A 19345-nucleotide genomic window follows, 5' to 3' on the forward strand; every position below is an offset into this window, starting at 1 on the left:
TCTTCTTGATAAATTGCATGAATTTTGAAAATATGGAGTCTTAAAGCCATTGGAACCTTTCGGTACAGAAAAAAAAAAAAAAGTTCACAGATTTACAAATAACTTACAGGGTTTGGTGAAAGACTTCTCTTGAAATACTATTACTTAAAAAAAAAACCCAGTAAAACAATATCAATTCTCGATATCGAGAATTACAAATTTATTTTAAACCCATGTCATGACACGGCAAAACGTGCAGATACAAAGGTGGGTTTTCCTATTATTTTCTCCCGACTCCGATGACCGATTGCATTAAATTTGCACAGGTTTGTTATTTTATATATAAGTTGTGATACACAAAGTGTGGGCCTTGGGACAATACTGTTTACAGAAAGGGTCCAATGGCTTTAATGTTTGTAAGTCGCTAGAAACATGAGAAATGAAAACCTATAAACAAAACTTGAAACACGAGTTTATAGTCAAGGGAGAACCAGGCCTGTATGCCTCATTATTGGAAGGGCAAGCAGGGGCACCAAGGCATTTTCTCCTTAGTAAATGGCACCCTATGTTGAATGTATGAAGAATACTTCATTCTAATTTGGCCATCTTGTACTTCTCATTTGGGTCCATAGAATAACCATGGTAAAGTGGTCTCCTGCACTTGTCTAGGTTTCAAATCTTCCCATGTCAGAATTCTGCCCAATCAAGTGTCGTGGTATTTGAAATGGCTAACTGGGCAAGATCACTGCTTGGCCTGTAGACGAGGCCTCACTCCTTGGCCCTTTACAGCCAATTACTCTTACATGTCTGTCCCTGCTATTACGCTGTGTAATAGTGTGAATAAATATCAATAAATTACTATGGTGGCCAAAAGAGATCATAACAGCATATTTTGTAAGCCTACTAGACATGTATTTCTCTTTCTCTTAATACAATGATGTGAACTCAGTGAATAAAATCGAATAATTTACTTGTCTAATCTTTAAATGTTGTTTCTTAAAGCCATTATACACTTTCGGTAAACAGTATTGTCCAAGTCCCACACTTCTTGTATCACAACTTACATATAAAATAACAAACCTGTGAAAATTTAGGCTCAATCGGACATCGGAGTTGGGAGAAAATAACGGGAAAACCCACTCCTGTTTTCGCGCGTTTCGCCGTGTCATGACATGTGTTTATAACAAATCCGTAATTCTCGTTAACGAGAATTTATATTGTTTTACCGTTTTCTCAAAAAGTAAAGCATTTTATGGACTAATATTTCAAGAGAAGTCTTTCACCATTACCTTCTGTAAACCCTGTAAATTATTTGTAAATCTGTGAACTTTTTTTTTTTTTTCTGTACCGAAAGGGTCCAATGGCTTTAATATTCAGTGCTCAAAAAACTCAGGAACTTTGCTTCGGTAAGGGGCACTTCTATGAGGGAAAGGTAAATTTGTAGTGGAACTTTCCAAAGGGCACCACAGCAAAAGCATAGGGCACCACGGCAATCAATGTGGGTGTGCCATGGGTTAATTTGAGGTCTGTGAAATGATGTACATGTATGGTAAGATAAATAGGCTGTTAGATGAAGTACAAGACAGAACCTTTCAAGGCTTGTTGTCTTGTTTGATCAATTGAGAAGTCTAGATACTAGACAGTCTACCACTACTCCCACCTAGGGCTAAACTCAACAGATGTTTTTCTGCTTGATTTGTCATTTTCATGGAAATATGAATTGATAAAATTATCATCTGGGATGACTGGGGGATCAATTTCCAGTTTCGGAAAAAATATTTTTTGTAATACTATTCATTTTTATTTTAGCGTTTTGCTTGACAATAGAGTGTTGCAGAAGATTAAGGTAAAATTTTGCAGATTTCTATCTCTGTAAAAAAAAATTGTGATAGATTGTGAAGTTTTCTGCAATGGAAACGAATCAGTCAATGCTGTGTTGATAGTTTAGGTTTAATCTTCTTGACCATGCTGACGACGGAAAAACCAAGTCTGAGGATTTGTACAATTCTCTAAAACAGGCCTGTAATTACACGGAGTCGGTGGCCTATGTTGCCTGTGGTCTTGGCATTGGTGCGACTTTCAAGATTGTCCAATGGAAGTGCCCTTTGCATTTTGCATAATGATAATGGCATTAAGCGTGGGCGATATCACGATATCGAATATCGCGATATTAATTTGGAAACGATTTCGATATCGGATGGATTTGGTTTTAATCGAAATATCGATATATCGCGTCGCGATATATTGCAATATCGATTAAATATCGCAATGTATTTGCTAGCTGAGACATCTTGCACCCCATAGGTTTGGAGTAAAACCAGAAGAATAGGTCATTAGAACACCTCTCTTATGCTATGACTGTCTCTTCTACAATTTTCACTTGGAGTTTGAAGACTGATGATGTCAAATTTAATTAATCGCGATTATATCGAATATCGCGATATAATGTGGGCAATATATCGTGACTAAAATAAAAGTTTAATTTCCAGGCCTTGTATGAAGTTAATGTCCAAAAGGTTGTGAGTTTGAATCCCACCTTTAGAAGTAGCACGCCCTGTGATTTTTTTTTTCACAGAGCCTAGGAAAGTATACAGTGCTAACAAACATCGGTGCATATGGGTAGCAAAAACATAATTAACATTCTTTATCCCCGATGTAAACTTCCATCCATCAAAAGGGTATTGTACATTTTTTTGCAAAAAAAAGCTAATTGCCCGACGTTTCGACCCGAGCAGAGGCTAAATATCAAGAATTTAGAGTTAAATTTGATTGTTTTTTTTTAATCTAGAAATTGCAAGACATGTACCATGGAGGTTAAAACAAAAGGAAGAATCCACTGTACTTCGACCCTAACAGAGTCTTTCTCAAAGGCTAGATTTGAGATTTAGAGTTAAATTCATGTTTTTTGTTATAAAAGTGCAATACATGTACATTTGGTGTACCATCGAGGTTGGAAATTTCCATGCATCAACTGTACATCATTTTTAATAAAATGTGGATATTAATTTTGCCCACTCACTACATCTGTTTAACCAACAGATGTGCCCAACAGTTGTTTGAAATGATCAACAGTTTCGATCAATCTCACCCAGGCTTTATCTTGACTCACAAATTCCTCAAGAAGAAATCCTACCTTTCTCTCTCAAGTCACCATGCACTGAACCAAAACCACGTTCTGTCCATTTGTTGATGTCCCCTCGAGGCCACCTTACCCTGGAGCTATCCTCCACTCTAGTGGTGTGTGCCCAGCTAGAAAGGCAGTGTCAATGAACCAATCAGAACCAACCATTGCAAAACAGGGGTGTTTTTTCTGTAGATAATTTTTCTCCTCAAAAATATATATTCTCATGAGAAAATATATAATCCCTAATGTTGCACCTTTACCTCTTGTAATGCAGGGTGTACTTTTTCAGCATTTATAAGTACATGAACACTAAAATTATTTCTTGATTTCATCATGATTTCATCAACAAAAAAATGTAGAAGATGGGACAATGCAGCGTAAAAATGCAAGGTATTTTTTGGTTATTTTGTTGAGTCAGTGACCAACGGGCTATGAGCTCAATGTCTGGACATTGATGTTTTTTTTTTTGTTTTTTTTTTCTTTTTAGTATTCAGTTAAACCTACCCTGGATGTGCTATCATGAATTTGCATTCGGACTAGAGGCAGACAAATAACGTAATGAATTTTTTTTGGGATACAATCATTTTAACAGATTTGTCCAGTGGTGTAGTGTGAACATGTACTTGTGTATTCTGGACACAGTTGGTATAGTGTATATAATGTGTCAGTAATATCGTTATTAACACACACAAATAAAAAGAAGCTTATAAAATAATATGTCATTTACAATGTGAGACATGCCTAAAGAGATAGTGTAGTGTCGCCACATCTACCCTGTCTGACATCTAAATGTAGATTTAGCTGTAAAATTTTTGCTCATTTGGGGGGGTTGACAAAATTTTCGCATCAGCAATGGCTGATTTTTATTATGATCCCATAGGGCCTATTCCATCCAGGTCGCGTTTTGTTCAATTTCATTTCCAGACATTACAACTTCACCTGTTCCTTTTTTTTGTAAAACAGCCATCACTGTAATAATCCTACATTGTGGTTGGTTGGCTTTACAGAGCCTGGAGGGCCTCTCTTTCTATCTCTGTATGGTCTCGTCCAGAAGGGATTGTTGGTCAGCAGACTTGGGCTCTGACTCATTCTATGGTCTTAGCGTGGCTAAATTACAAATGGACCTTTCACTGTGGTGGAAACTTAATGTTAATGCCACTTAATGGTGAAATTAACCCAGGCAGCTGCTGGTGGCTGGCTCTCTGGAGCTATACGAGTACAGTTGTATGGTATTGGACCATGGAAAGCTTGGTCCATTATCACCTGTGTACGGACTTACATGACTCAGGGGTAAATAATCACTGGTTGTTTTGCTCTCTGGAGTTTTAGGGCCAAATGGTGTGATACTCGACCTAAGAAGGCTTGGTCCATTATCACCTGTGTACAGGACCTACATGTAGGGGTAACAAATCATTGGTGGTTGGCTCTCTGGAGCTATAGAGTGTGGTGTATTGGACCTTAGAAGGCTTGGTCCATTATCACCAATATACAGACTTCGGGGGTCAATAATGACTGGTGGTTTGCTCTGTGGAGCTATACTAGTGTGATATTGGACCATAAAAACCTTGGTCCATTATCACTTACATGTATGTATGGACTTACATGTAGGGGTGAATAGTCACTGGTCGTTGGCTCTCTACAACAATATGAATGTGGCATTGGAACTTGATGGTGTCATGTTCTGCTTTATACGATAATAAATTTTATGAAGATGAGTGCCCTAATTCTTGCTGTAAATGATTGATTGAAAATAAAGGTATATTTGATTTACAAATTTTGTCTTAGACTGTTCACTCAATCAAAATGAAGCTTTAAGAATGTGATGTTGGTATACAATGGTAATTGCAGTTTATCTTGCAGCAATTACTTCTAAAAAATGTAAACATGAAACACTTAGGCAAATGTTGAAATCTGATTAAAATTGTCAAGACATTGTAATGATTTTAAAAGACATGGGGAAAAGGTGTATTTATAAAAGGCTAGAGTCAAATGTAGTTTACATGTACTATCAACACATACTGTAAGATTATTTTACCAATGAGTTTTAATCAAATGTGAGTGAGGCCTTAAAGGCAGTGGACACTATTGGTTATTATTGCTCAAAATAATTATGTTAGCATTAAACCTTACTTGGTAACAAGTAATAGGGAGAGGGTGATAGTATACAACATTGTGAGAAACGTCTCCCTCTGAAGTGAGGTAGTTTTCGAGGAAGAAGTAATTTTCCACGAAATTTTATTTCGAGACCTCAGATTTAGAATTTGAGGTCTCGAAATCAAGCATCTGAAAGCACACAACTTGGTGTGACAAGGGTGTTTTTTCTTTCATTATTATCTTGCAACTTCGACGACCAATTGAGCTCAAATTTTCACAGGTTTGTTATTTTATGCATAAATGTTGAGACACACCAAGTGAGAAGACTGGTCTTTGACAACTACCAATAGTGTCCAGTGTGTTAAAAAAAATATTCTAGTAAAATCAACCCAAACTAATTTCTTCAGTGTTCTTGATGAACATAATATGTAATCATGTTTTTTAACTGATACATTTGTTTTTACTGAGGGCCTCCCTGGAAAGCAGGGCCAGGCACTGATCAGAGTTTACCCTCATTAAAGATGACGACGACGTAAATATATAAAATAAAAATGCAGGTTGTCTTTAAGTTTTTGAAATAATTTGATGAAGCTATCTCAGTAAGAGCTTATATGAAGAAGTGACTTTGTTTTGATAATACCTTAAAGACACTTGGCTTGTCTGGTGTTATAAGAACTAGCGGCTACTAATATTTAATATCTAAAATGAACCCACACACCAAGGCGTTCAGCTGGCATGCAATCTGATATCCCCCATCGCCAGGTAGCTAGCTATGGTAGTCCTACGCCACCGCGCTAGCTCTAGCCTCTCCTGAATTCACCACCAGCAACAAGAAAAATCTGTCAATCGGACCGTGAGTACGGGGCTTAATGCGAGTATGATTGAGCGTCCGCAGGGTTGGGCCTCTTTGCTTTTATGCAAATGTCACCTGGTAGGATACAAAGTAAATCAGATAAGGTGGAGAAACATCTGACGCATTAGCATTGCTGAAGAGCCATGGGCTCCTCCATTCTTCCACTCAGCTCCCCTGCACCTGGATGCGGCCAGGGCCAATTTTTTTCTCTTCTTCTCTCTCTTTCATCCCGTTCGTTGCTTCAATTCTTACTTGAGCGTTTCAAACTGCATAATTTTTCTCTCTACCTATCATGTCCCCCTGGTCTTTCCCTGGATTGGACGGCCCACTCCCTCGTTCACCCTACAGTCCGGGTTGACTCGGCAACTGTACCTACACTTTGCTGTGCATATTGTGTGGTGGCCGGATGAATATCGGTCACTCACCTTAAGTAGATTTACATTTACGCTAGTGCTTGGTGTTTTTTTTTTTTTTTTCGCCATTATTAGTAGACACCAGATAAGAGACCAGGTTTCCTTGAGGGTACTGCAACCAATCTCTGTGGTGGTTTATTTATTTTTTTTTTTAACGTCCTCAATTATTTGTTGCATAGCATTATATCCAAATTACAAAGTGTACAATGGGTTTGCTTGGAGCAATAAAACAAACATGGCGTGATAATCATGGTTCTCATTCAGAACTCTGGCTATTACCATGTCAATAAGTGTGTGTTATTACATCTTTATATTTTTAGCTTCAATTCGATTTTGTTGAAGAGTTTTAATTTTTTTTAAATTTTAATAGTTACATTTACCACTAGATAAGCTGAGAGTAAGAGGAAGGTGTTTTTTATGTACTCTGATATTTTATAATGTTTATTTTTAATTTGTATCGGAAATGTTTATAAAACATTAAAATAACAAATTGTTATAAACATTTCTGAATAATGCAAATCAGGAAAAAGTGACTGAAACATTTTCAGAATCAATCCATAGACGTATCATACAATGTATCTGAACATGATATCATTTTCCATGCATCATGTCAAAATATTAAATTTGTAAGTTTTAACAAAAAAAATCAGAGAGAGAAATCAGTTGTAAGTTCTTAACAAAATTAATTTTTTAAATTGAGTGAAAAAATGGGAGGAGCTAGGGTAGCAATACATCATTTTATTCTGTTTTCATCTCCGAGACCTATTGTAATAATGACCCCCTTCCTTCAATATGGTGGTGTAATGAACACCCACAAGCCACTATGAAGACTTATGTGCATCAATAAGGAATTTATAAAAACACAACGTAGGGTTTTTGTGAACGCCTAGTGACTGCATCCTTCTTAAAGAGCCAAGGATGAGATTTCCTTGCTCCTTTTCTCGTCCGTCTTACTGTTGCTAGAAACCATTATCTGCAGATCACAAAGAAGAAGAAGACTTGGCTCAGTCTTAGCCACTGCACGGGTTTACCTTGAGTTACAGTGATTGGCAGTGGTGTTTGAGCCTGGCCACCTACAAATAAAATCATGTTTTCTTTTTCTTAGGATTTATCTTAAATGGACAAAAAATCAGTGAAGTAGAAAAACAATTATAACAAGTTAATGTGACATTGATTGGTTCTGGTGTATGAACTTGGCCTGTTAGATATAAATTTATGTTTGTCATTTTAGAGATATCTGACTGATTGTAAGGCAAAATAGATGTAAGATTTATTGGTTCTGGTGTATGAACTTGGCCTGTTAGATATAAATTTATGTTTGTCATTTTGGAGATATCTGATTGCAAAATAGGTGTAAGATTTAATGCTACATTGAGTGTGTCAGTGGTGGTTTGGCCAGCTGGATATAAAATAAGGTTCTTCTGCTTATAAAGCCTGACATAAGAAAAATGAAACAAGGTTGTCTTAAAACGATTTATGCACTTAAAGGGTCTACATGTATGTAATTTTTTCTAAACCAAAACACAATGTCCACAGATTTACATTAAACTTACACAGTTTGAAGATAATGAGAGTAGAAAGCATCCCTGAAAATATTATTTACTGAGATGCTTTTGTTTTTGACAAATGATTAAAACAATGTCACAAATATAATTTTCGTCTCAGTTTTAGCATGTAAAAACGTACACGTATTACAATGGTATGTTATGGTAATATAACCATAACTTTTTACATGCTAAAATAGTTTTCGTCTCAGTGAGACAACAATTATTTTGCGAGTTGTTTTACTCATTTCTCAAAAACTACAGCACCTCAGTAATTAATATTTGAAGGGAAGCTTTCTACTCTGATTATCTTCAAAATGTAAACCTGTGGACATTTTGAAAAAGTACCCGAATCCTTTGAGGAACATGTATTTATTCAAGGGAACCAAGAGATCATGGAGTCACCTTTTATCCTGTGAAAGTACAGACACTATTTCATTAAATACGTTTTAGAGTTTAAGGATCGGTCATTGTATCTTTCCCATAGATGGATACCTTATATTCTAACATGTAGAAAATACAATTATGTGCACTGCATTTACATTAGTTGATCACACAATCTTTGAGTACACAATTAGACACACTAGCTGTTGTCATTGTCAAAGATTTACCAGGGTAATCAGGGTGAGTACAGACTTCAGTGTGAACCCAGGTATATTATGACGAGGGTCGCTTGTTATATTCTCCTCTCTCCATTGTGTTATTTCTGTTTTCTTGATGTTGCGATTTGTTTAAGCATGAACTGCACATTGTGATCTTGAGTTGAGTAAGTCTCGTGGTAAAAACTTGCAAAGTGTTCTCTAGGTGTTCATATATGGTAGGCGGAAAAGGCTTCGCCCATCAGCATTTCTAAATTATGAAACTAAGTATCAAATCTATGATTCTTATAAAAAAAAAATTATATCAGAGAAGTTTTAACCATAAAAAAAGCGGTGCTAAAGATTACTACAATTTTTTTAAAATGACAATATACATTTGTTTGTTCTGTGCATAAACAGAGCTCCAGTGTGTATTAACAAAAGGTTTATGCACACCCACGTGAGGCGCTCTCCACCAATAGGAGTAGAGACACTGTCTGGAGTATTTATGAATTAGAGTTCAATCAACGGTCTACCAAGGATTTGGTGAAAGAGTGTCCAATTTTGCTGAAATTTATAAAACTGGGCGTTCAAATTATTTACTTACAATACATAAATGTAAATGACAGGGATAAAAACAGGGTGTCCAAAAGGCATTCCTCTTGTTAACACTATGGTTTCAATCAGATACCAAAAAACAAAGAGAATGCCACTTAGATTGTCTTGAATGTTAAAAGTAGAATAAGATAATCTAAATCATAAAAATGACGTTTTTTTGTTGTTTTTACCTTTCCCCTCTACCACTCTTTCTACCATTCTCTCCTCTCTACCTGAACCACTATTTCACTCTCTCCCTCCTTCCATACCCTCCCCACCCAATCTCCGACTCTATCTGTTACTTTCTTCTGACTCTAGTTGCGGATCTGCAGCTGTCACTTTCCAGGAGGAGAGAAGAAAGAAGGAGACGTCCCCGTTCCAGATCCAGAGCTCGACGCACCAGTCACTGTGGATATCAGCACGCTCAACAACTCGCGGCCACGCTCTCCTATGGACAAACAGAAGAAGCCAAAACGTCCTAGAATGTCTGTCGATAGGATTGTAGAAGGTCAGTTCAAAGTTGGAGGTTCAAGGTTTATTCTGTATAGACCTTTTCGTAAATACCCATTGCGCAAACGCTAACTGTTGAATGAGGTAGACCAGCATGCGCCTAATTCCTCGCCTAACGCCCGCATACCAAGTATTTGCGATGAGGTCTATTGCGGACTTTCAGGAACGCTTTTTTTGGTTCACAGATATATTCTATTTCTGGGAATGATGCATGTCGGGCCTCAAATTAATCTACGTCATCCCAACTTAATCACAACTTGAACTTTCACAAAGGTCAACGTCATGTGGTGTGCAACCAATAAATGTAGGGGTGTTGCCGTTTGACACAACATCTGACTCAATGTCACCTAAAACCCTTTACCAACAATTAATACAATTATTTCATTTTATTTACATTTACATGACCCCTATGGCTCCTACCGATTCACAGTTTCCTTCCTCGATGAAACCTCTTCCAAAATCTCACCAAGACTTAATGACCCCCGAACTCTTCCACCAATTCACAATGACCTTTCCCCACACCCAGACTCATTGCCCAATCCCAATCCATGAACTAACCATACTCATTTAACCCACATTCTATCCCCACTATCCCTACACCCCCTTTAAAGACACTGGAAACTATTGGTAATTGTCAAAGACCAGTCTTCTCACTTGGTGTATCTCAACATATACATAAAATAACAAACCTGTGAAAATCTGAGCTCAATCGGTCGTCAAAGTTGCGAGATAATAATGAAAGAAATAAACACCCTTGTCACACAGTTGTGTGCTTTCATATGCTTGATTGCGAGACCTCAAGTTCTAAACTTGAGGTCTCAAAATCAAATTCGTGGGAACTTACTTCTTTCTCGAAAACTACATTACTTCAGAAGGAGTTGTTTCTCACAATGTTTTATTCTATCAACAGCTCCCCATTACTTGTAACCAAGAAAAGTTTTATGATAATAATTATTTTGAGTAATTACCAATAGTGTCCACTGCCTTTAAACCTCTCCAGAACCCCCCTAAACCTTATCCTCATCACTCTCCAATCCCCAAGGGCAAACAGAAGAAGCTGAAATTTCCCCCCAATATCCATAAATAAGATTGCGAAACGTGCACTGGTCCTGACAAAATTGCAGGCAGTGAGGATCTATTCAATTAGAGAATGGGAAGTAAGGTATTACTCCAGTGTTCAATCCCTAACTAGGAACTGGTCTCGTATTAGTGTTACACAATGTCAGGACATCAAATGGTAACTAGCTTTCCGGGGAAAATAGGGGAAAAAATCTACCAAGGGAATATTACAGCAATGAAGTCTTGATTTGTATATTTTTGATCTGGAGTACACATTTTCTGTTACTCACAGTTTAAAAAACAATTTTTTTTAAACTGAAGTCCAAGCAAGGAAAACATGGGAAGCCAGGGTCCTATTTCAAAGAGCTGCTTAAGCAGAAAACAATGCTTAGAACTTTCTGCTAAGCAAAAACAAGAAGGATACCAGTTTGTAACTGATATGGTACTTTTGCATGGTATTTTGGCTGGTAACCTTATTCTGATAAGTGTAATGTTATTGCGCAGCTCTATGAAGTTGGGCCATGGCGACCTAAACTAAAGGAATTTGAAACAGAAAGTGGTGAGAATAAACTATAAATAATAGTAAACTTGCGAGTACAACCATGTGAAATTACGGAAACAAAGACAAAATTTGAATTCAAAACTGAGTTGACTGAAACACCAAGGCATACATTGCCTCTATTTTAGATTTCCGTAACATCTACAGGCGAGAATGTCAACCGCTTCAGATCTCTGCAACTACAGACAAGAATGTGTGAATAGATCGCCTTTCTTTACTTTAGCTTAACTGTGGTATGGAATAGTCATTGTGTCTCTCCTAAGGTCAAAGGTCATTGACTCTAGTGGCTCTCTTTAGTTGTAACTGCATGGTGATAAATGACATGTTACTGGTACAAGACTCGCTTTAAAATCACTGGAATTCTTACCAAATCTTCAGTAGGAAAGCATTTTTTGTTTAGCTGACGGCTGTCACAATAAAATATTTGTAATTCACTGGGCAAATCAGATTTTATCTAGTCTGTTGTGAAGAATCTTTTGAGGTAGGAATAGACTAAGTAATAGTATATCTGCGGGTACAACCATTTCATAATTCTCTCTTTAGGGAGTTTTGGCTTTGAAAAAGACCTGGTTTGATATGAACATTTCAGTATACTCTGCTCGTCTTTTTTTTTTCTCTTTTTTTTTTTTCTCTCCTGAATATGAGTAGAGTATACTGTTTGAACTATCGATTCCAAACCGGCTCTTTTCACAGCCAGCACTCCTCAAAAGAGATTTATTACATGGTTGTGATATTAACCGAGGTCCTAGAGTGGAAGGCAAGGAAAGCTACATTTACCCCAACCCAACCACCCAAAGTAGAACTCATTGTATTCTACCCAAGAGCTCTAACCAAAGTATTTATAAAGCAAACAATAAATGAGCGATTTATTCCGAATGTTCTCCTTCCCCGTGTAGGTATTCGCCACCCAACAGCCGCTGTCACTGGAAATAACCCGCAGCCTCTCCCTGCCCGACCGTTGGTGGCGCTGCTTGATGGGCGGGACTGTAGCGTTGAGATGCCCATCCTTAAAGATGTTGCCACGGTAGCATTCTGTGATGCGCAATCTACAAATGAAATACATGAAAAGGTGAGACAGAGCCTGGGCATGGTAAAGGCCAGATCCTGCGAATGCGAATGTGGTACAAATTTTGACGTCACAGGGCTGTTTTCACTGCAAAATTTTCGCAGGAGTTGAACACAAGTCATTTGTGGCAACAAAATTTATATCTTATTCGCATTCGCAGGAAGTATGGGAATTAGGCTGGGCTTTGTAACTATGGAAGTGTGGTTCTTTTTGTTTTCTTTATGTTGTTGTTACAATGTTTCGTGTCATTTTTCCTGAACATTTGAATTGTTAAAGGATCATTCTTTGATGCCTACCCATCAGAGACCTTTCATCATTTCTCTCAGTTCTTTTTGATCTTAAGCTTGTCAAGATTTCATCAAGTTTAACATTTCCGAATCCTATTTTTCCATGACAATGTTTCGTGTCATTTTGTCTGACTATTTGAATTGTTTAAGGACCATTCTTTGATGCCTACCCATCCTTGTATCTCTACCTAGAGCCCCTCATCATTTCCTCAAAACTCCAAATCATGTCTGTTCTCCACCCTCACCATGACCTTCTTGGCAAGGGATTTCCAATTTCCAAAGTTGTTGTTGTTATTGGACCAAGTTGTCTTCCTTGGCTAAAAAAAGGGTTCCTTCTTCCGCCAGCAGAGGGGGTCCCCCTGGGATTGGAGGACCCAGGCACGATGCCGGATTCACAGCAATTATAGACATCCTTGTTGACACCCACTTCTACCTCCAATCTCTAAATACTGGTGGGTAAAAAAAAAGACCTCTCTGATTCACCGATGAGATTCCACTTGTTCATCGATCCGTCGTCTTCCTGTTTCACAATGTGAAGATTCCTTTACAAAGCACGGGATCATGTGAGAGGATATTCAAAGCCTAAAGCTACCTAAAACAATCTTATCCCATTTCTTAATCCCTTTCGCCTTAATCCCATACTCATCATTTTTCGGTATGGTATTTGTTGTACAACTCGCAAACCTTCATGCAACTGTTTTATTTCTCTTTGATCGACCATTCGCTTCGTATTCCTGTCTCTTAAAGGGAAGGTACACTTTTGGTAATTGTCAAAGACCAGTGTTCTCACTAAATGTATCTCAACATATGCATAAAAATAACAAACCTGTAACTCAATTGGTCATCGGAGTTGGGAGAAAATGGTGAAAGAAAAAACTACCTTGTTGGACGAATTTGTGTGCTTTCAGATAGGAATAAAAGACTTCTAGCTAGAAGTCTTTTATTATTTTAGTGAGAAATTACCTCTTTTTCAAAAACTACGTTACTTCGGGGGGAGTCGTTTCCCACAATGTTTCGTACTATTATCAGCTCTCAAATGTTAGTTACCAAGTCAGTTTTTAAGTTAATATTTGTTTTGAGTAATTACCAAATGTGTACCTTCCCATTAATGTGAAAATTACTTTACAAAGCACTTGTTACGGGATCATTTGAGACGATATTCAAACCTCCTTATCCTATTTTCTGAATCCCCTTACGCCTAATCCCATACTCATAATTTTGTTTAGGATCATTCTTGTAAAACTGAGCATTAACAGTCCATCAAGCAATGTTTGTTGTATATTCGTTTAAAGACAGTGGACACTATTGGTAATTTTCAGAGAACAGTCTTCTTACTTGGTGTATCTCATTATATACATAAAATAACAAACCTGTGAAAATTTGAGCTCAATCGGTAGTCGAAGTTGCGAGATAATAATGAAAGAAAAAACACCATTGTCACACCGAGTTGTTTGCTTTCAGATGCTTGATTTCGAGACCTCAAATTCTAAATCGGAGGTCTCTAAATCAAATTCATGGAAAATTACGTCTTTCTTGAAAACTACTCCACTTCAGATAGAGCCGTTTCTCACAATGTTTTATACCATCAACCTCTCCCCATTACTCGTCACCAAGAAAGGTTTAGTGCTAATCATTATTTTGAGTAATTACCAATAGTGTCCACTGCCTTTAAATCCAGTCACAATTTGAGAATCCACATTGTTATAGGCTTTAAAACTCTGGTTCACTTCACTAATGTAGTTCAATAATAAAAGTTTTGTTGGATAAAGCCCGGTTCATACTTCCTGCGATTGCGAATGTGATACGGATTTTGCCATCACAATTTCGCAATGAAAAATTAGCAACAGTTTTCAACTCCACAGTGCGCAACATTCGCTGAGAAAACAGCAATTTGACGTCAAAATTTGCTTCGTATTTGCATTCGTAGGAAGTTTAAACTGGCTTATTATATGCACTTCTCCGGCACATACAAAAAATCAACAACAAGGGTTGTGCTCAATACAAGTGAAAAGAGAAACTAACAAGTGGGACTTCATTTCTCTCTTGAAGTAAAAGCTAAATAGCTTTAGCGGATACAAAGGTCAAGGCCGTTGAACTTTCACAAGTTAAAGTACCTGGGAATTCTCAGATAGAAATATTCTGCACAAGTTTCCTGCTGTCCACTTGTTTGGTATTTCCTTGCCTCTAGAATTTAAAAAAATAGTGCTTTGTTTTGATTTCCCTCTGGTAAAGTTGATTAGTTGATTAGACTGTTGTTCTTCCCGATGAAACACTTGGGAATTGGAACGAGACTTGAGATATTGTGTGGTCGTTGTACTGTAAACTTGGAACACTTTCCAGCTAAACCCCATGTTATAATTTTAAAGGGTACTACTGTAAATTTCTCATAATAATTGTTATTATAAAAACTTACTTGGTAATGAGCAACGGAGAGTTGTTGATAGTAGAACACATTGTGACAGTGGACAATATTTTTGATTTATTCTAGGGGAAATTTGTGCTGGGCGGTATGCACAATGTACTTTGCTCAGAGTGCTGGGGAAAAATTGTGGGTCCTGGGCAGGCCCGCCCAGCACCGCCCACCGTGGCTACAACAGTGACTACCACCCATACAACCCCCCTCACCTCACCCCAGCTTTCATCCCCACCCTCATCCCCATTCCCCATTCCCCATCCCCACCGGCCATCGTTAGCATTTCCTCATTACCTAATTCCTAATAGACTAGTTGGGGCTATGATCACGCTACGAATGTCCAGCCAGTAGGATGTGAGACATAGGAAATAACTGATCATGGTCCAACCACCTTGCATGTGGTAGCAACCCCTCTGGTCTGATCGTCGGTTGGTTGGTAGGGGGGGGGGATCCAATTCGGCCAATTAGCGAAAATGAGCTTCTATTCTGGTTTTTAATGTCTCATCCTGTATCCCTGCTCCCTGCAGTGTCTTCGTGTGTAGTTTTTGTTACCCTGGAGTTGACAATTGGCATCGAGAATTATAGAAAACCTGGTCAGGAATTAACGAACCAATAATGACCAAAAACTACTCATAGACATTGTTATCACAGCTTGCTGTTGTTTAATAATAGAATGCTAGTCCTAAGTTTGAGCAAGTAATTGTACTTAGTAAAAAATGCTTTGTGTAGATCCAATAATTCCTAACCATGGTTTCCTTGTGATGCAAGGTCGCTGAGTTCTAACAAGCAGTGTAGAAGTAGTTGGGCCTTCCATCCGATTTCATACCTTCCACAGTTAATAAGCAGGACAGTTCTTTTCGGAACTGAGAAGTCTCCCAACCTCCGAAAAAACCCTATTCCATTACGCGTAGCAAGGAATTACACTTAGCAAGACAAGCTATCAAAACAATATCATCTACCCAGCAAGTAGATACACATGCAGGCCTGTATGCTTCGTATTTTAATGGGCATGGGCACCAAGGCATTTCTCCTTGGTAAAGGGCACCCTTTGAGGAAATTGTAAATTTCTACTGGAGCATTTCAAGGGCACCAGGGGGCAACGGAGGTAATCACCTCTGTTGCCTCTGTGAACTATCAGGCCTACACGTGGTGTTACCGCAAACCAAATATACCTTGCTACCTCCCCATGCAATGCCTCAAATCCCAATAGTGTTTACCCTCGTACCACGATCTATAATCAAGAAAGTTGATTATTCATCGCTCTCTTTCTCCCTAAACGAGGGTCCCCCCTACAGCTCCAATGAGTCCACTAAATCCCTGGTAGTGATTTGAGAAAACCAGGAAGTGATCAATATAAACCTGAAGCCTTTGACATCGTTGGGAGAATGGGTGTAAAATGACAGGGCAGAAAGGGTACTACATCGCCCCTACTGCTTCTATCACTCAACTCAGTGGTTGATCAAGGTAGATAAAACCACTATGCTGAATGGATAAGACTAAATGAGGATTTCCTTGGAAGCTGGTTGACTGCTGGCAGATGGCCAGAGACTTTTTTGATTGGCTGTGGGTAGAGAAAGGACCACGGAAGTAGGAGAGACTGGTCTCCACTCGGATATTCAGTTGCTTAAACTATGATTGAAGATGGGAACAGTTTTGGTGAATCATCATAATTATAGTGGAATCTATTGCACAGTCATTTTGTGGTGTTTGTTTTTGACGTGTGAAGAATTGGATATAAAGCTAATTGCGGTCAAACTTATTATGTCTTTTCAAATTCTTGGGAATTCCTCCCCCCTTTTGTGTCCTTATTCATTGTTTACCCCCTGCTTTTTCTGTGTGGTTCTGACTCTCACTTTCTATTCGTGTATTTCCACTTCACTGCTTATGTTACACTTAGTTACCTGTTCATGTTTGTTATGTTGTGATTTAGCCTTCAAGTAAGACTCTGCTAGGGTTGAAACGTCGGGCCATTAACTATTTTTGGCATTTACGCCATAGGTCCTTTTGGTTGGTAAGCAGTTTGCAACAGCTCATTCTATTGTCTCTTTCCTAATTCTTGATACAACAATGAAAGAAGTTTACCCGCAGTTCCATATCATGGTTACCAGCATACATAAACTGTGCCCTTAATTTCCCGTTTTCCTCCAAAAAAGTGCCGTTTCACCGCAAGCCCTTGCATGAAGATACCAACCCAACCCTATGGCGACACCCTTTTCCTTCCCTTCAACCCTTCTTCTTGTTAACATTGGAGGGGAAACTAGCCAATGTCCCGTTGAGATAAAAACATGCACCCTGAGACGAACGTATGAATCACACTGGTTCACCCATTGGTGTCTTAGAGATGCCAAATTTAGACCAATGGAGAAAGGAGTGTTCTAGATTTGGAAGTATCTAGGGATGGAAGTATTTTAAGGAAATCTACAAAAAGATTTGTTTTTAAGACGTACATGTAGTCATTGAATTATAGGTTAGTTTCTCGTGGGTCTTTAAAGGCACAGGACACTATTGGTAATTACTCAAAATACCTGTTGGCATAAAAACTTGTAATGAACAATGGAGAAATGTTGAAAGTATAAAACATTGTTAGAACTGCCTTCCTGTGAAGTAACATAGTTTTTGAGTAAAAGGTAATTTCACACAAAGGTGTTTTTCTTTCATTATTCTCTTGCAACTTCGATGACCAAATGAGTCCATTTGTTATTTTATACATATGTTGGGAATACTTTTCTTTGAAAATTACCAAAGGTGTCCAGTACCTTTAATCTATGTCCAAATAGTTGTGGCTATGGCTAGATGACTCGGATTAGCCACTAGCCATAGGAGAAACAATGGTTTCTTCTGACTGACTGACTGTCAGACTATAGTTTAAGCTCAAGTTGTAGCTCAAGCACCTCAACCTCCTTTAGACGTTGAATGGAAGTCTCCTTGAGATATTCCGAATAAATTTGAATAGATTTGAATAAATTGAATACTTTTGAATATATTTGTTCTAGGTGCTGAATGAAGCCATTGAGGCGCTGTTGTATCATTCCATCAGAATGATAGTCTCCTTGAGATATTCCGAATAAATTTGAATACATTTGCATATATTTGTCTAGGTGCTGAATGAAGCTGTGGGGGCGCTGTTGTATCACTCCATCACATTGACCAAAGAAGACTTGGAAAAGTTCAAAGCATTACGGATCATTGTACGTATTGGATCTGGATATGATAATATAGACATCAAAGCCGCTGGCGATTTAGGTACGTTGATCCACCGTTCATCATCCATGGTTAATTCTTTTTTTAGTGCAACTGTAATTTCCCTTCTGTCTACCTGACTTATGTTGTTTTTGCATCGGGGATACAGAATTTAAATTTGTTTTTTACCCTTGCACCGATGTCTACTGTTGAGCACTAGACACTTTAAAACTTCCCCGGGTTCTATGAAAAGAAATTTCCACAGGAAAATCACTCGGGTGGGATTGGAACCGGCAACCTTTGCATTGCTAGAGCTTTCCGCTTGACTACCGAGCTAGTCGGTGGCTAGAGGCAGTTCGAATCCACTGTTTGCACAGAACTCAGGAAAGAGTTTACAGTGCCTAATACACTTCAGTGTAATTGTAAAAACAAACTGTACACATTTTTATGAATGATGAATTATTATGAATATCCAGCTGTGATATGGTATAGCCCTCCTTAGCCCTCGGGTAAACACCTCCTTATAAGAGAATGCTGTGCGCATCGCGCGTATCGGGTGATGTGGTACAACTGTTTCAGCCGCTGCTCTCAACCAATAGGAATGAAGAAACTGTCTTATAAGAACAGGTGCAAGCTCGCATGTCACGCCCATGTTTCAACACTTTTGACTGGTCATAAACAAAGGTTTATACACACCCACGTGACGCGCTCTCCACCAATAGGAATAGCGCAACTGTCTGAGGTATTAATGAATAAACTATAAAGAATAGTAAATAAAATATAAATGTTTTTGTTGTCATTATTGTTATTCTTAGGTATGGCTGTGTGTAACGTACCTGGTTACGGCGTGGAGGAAGTAGCAGACTCAACGCTGTGTCTGATCTTGAATCTATACCGTCGGACTCATTGGATGGCGGAGATGGTTAAAGAAGGAAAGAAACTCCTCGGAGCTGAACAGATCAGAGAAGCTGCTGTAGGAGCAACAAGGATCAGAGGAGAAACGCTGGGAATCATTGGGCTAGGTTGGTGGAATAGGGGTCGATTTCACAAAGAGTTTTTCAAAGGCCGAGTCACACTGATAACGAAAAC

The 19345-nt window shown here is 38.3% G+C and overlaps 2 protein-coding genes across 3 annotated transcripts in view; both read left to right on the forward strand.

Annotated features, from left to right (window-relative positions):
- Window positions 1–19345, forward strand: part of LOC139941087 (dynactin subunit 1-like) — a 344631-nt gene that overhangs the window by 170158 nt on the left and 155128 nt on the right. The window lies entirely within an intron of this gene.
- Window positions 1–19345, forward strand: part of LOC139941093 (C-terminal-binding protein 1-like) — a 63621-nt gene that overhangs the window by 40583 nt on the left and 3693 nt on the right. For both annotated transcript variants that reach the window (XM_071937521.1, XM_071937522.1), the window contains exons 3-6: window positions 9501–9690; window positions 12207–12379; window positions 18175–18319; window positions 19072–19278. In XM_071937521.1, coding sequence (XP_071793622.1) covers window positions 9501–9690; window positions 12207–12379; window positions 18175–18319; window positions 19072–19278 — 715 coding nt within the window. The remainder of the gene's footprint in view (window positions 1–9500; window positions 9691–12206; window positions 12380–18174; window positions 18320–19071; window positions 19279–19345) is intronic.

The sequence above is a fragment of the Asterias amurensis genome, chromosome 8, assembly GCF_032118995.1.
Source record: "Asterias amurensis chromosome 8, ASM3211899v1".
NCBI classification, from domain to species: Eukaryota; Metazoa; Echinodermata; class Asteroidea; order Forcipulatida; family Asteriidae; genus Asterias; species Asterias amurensis.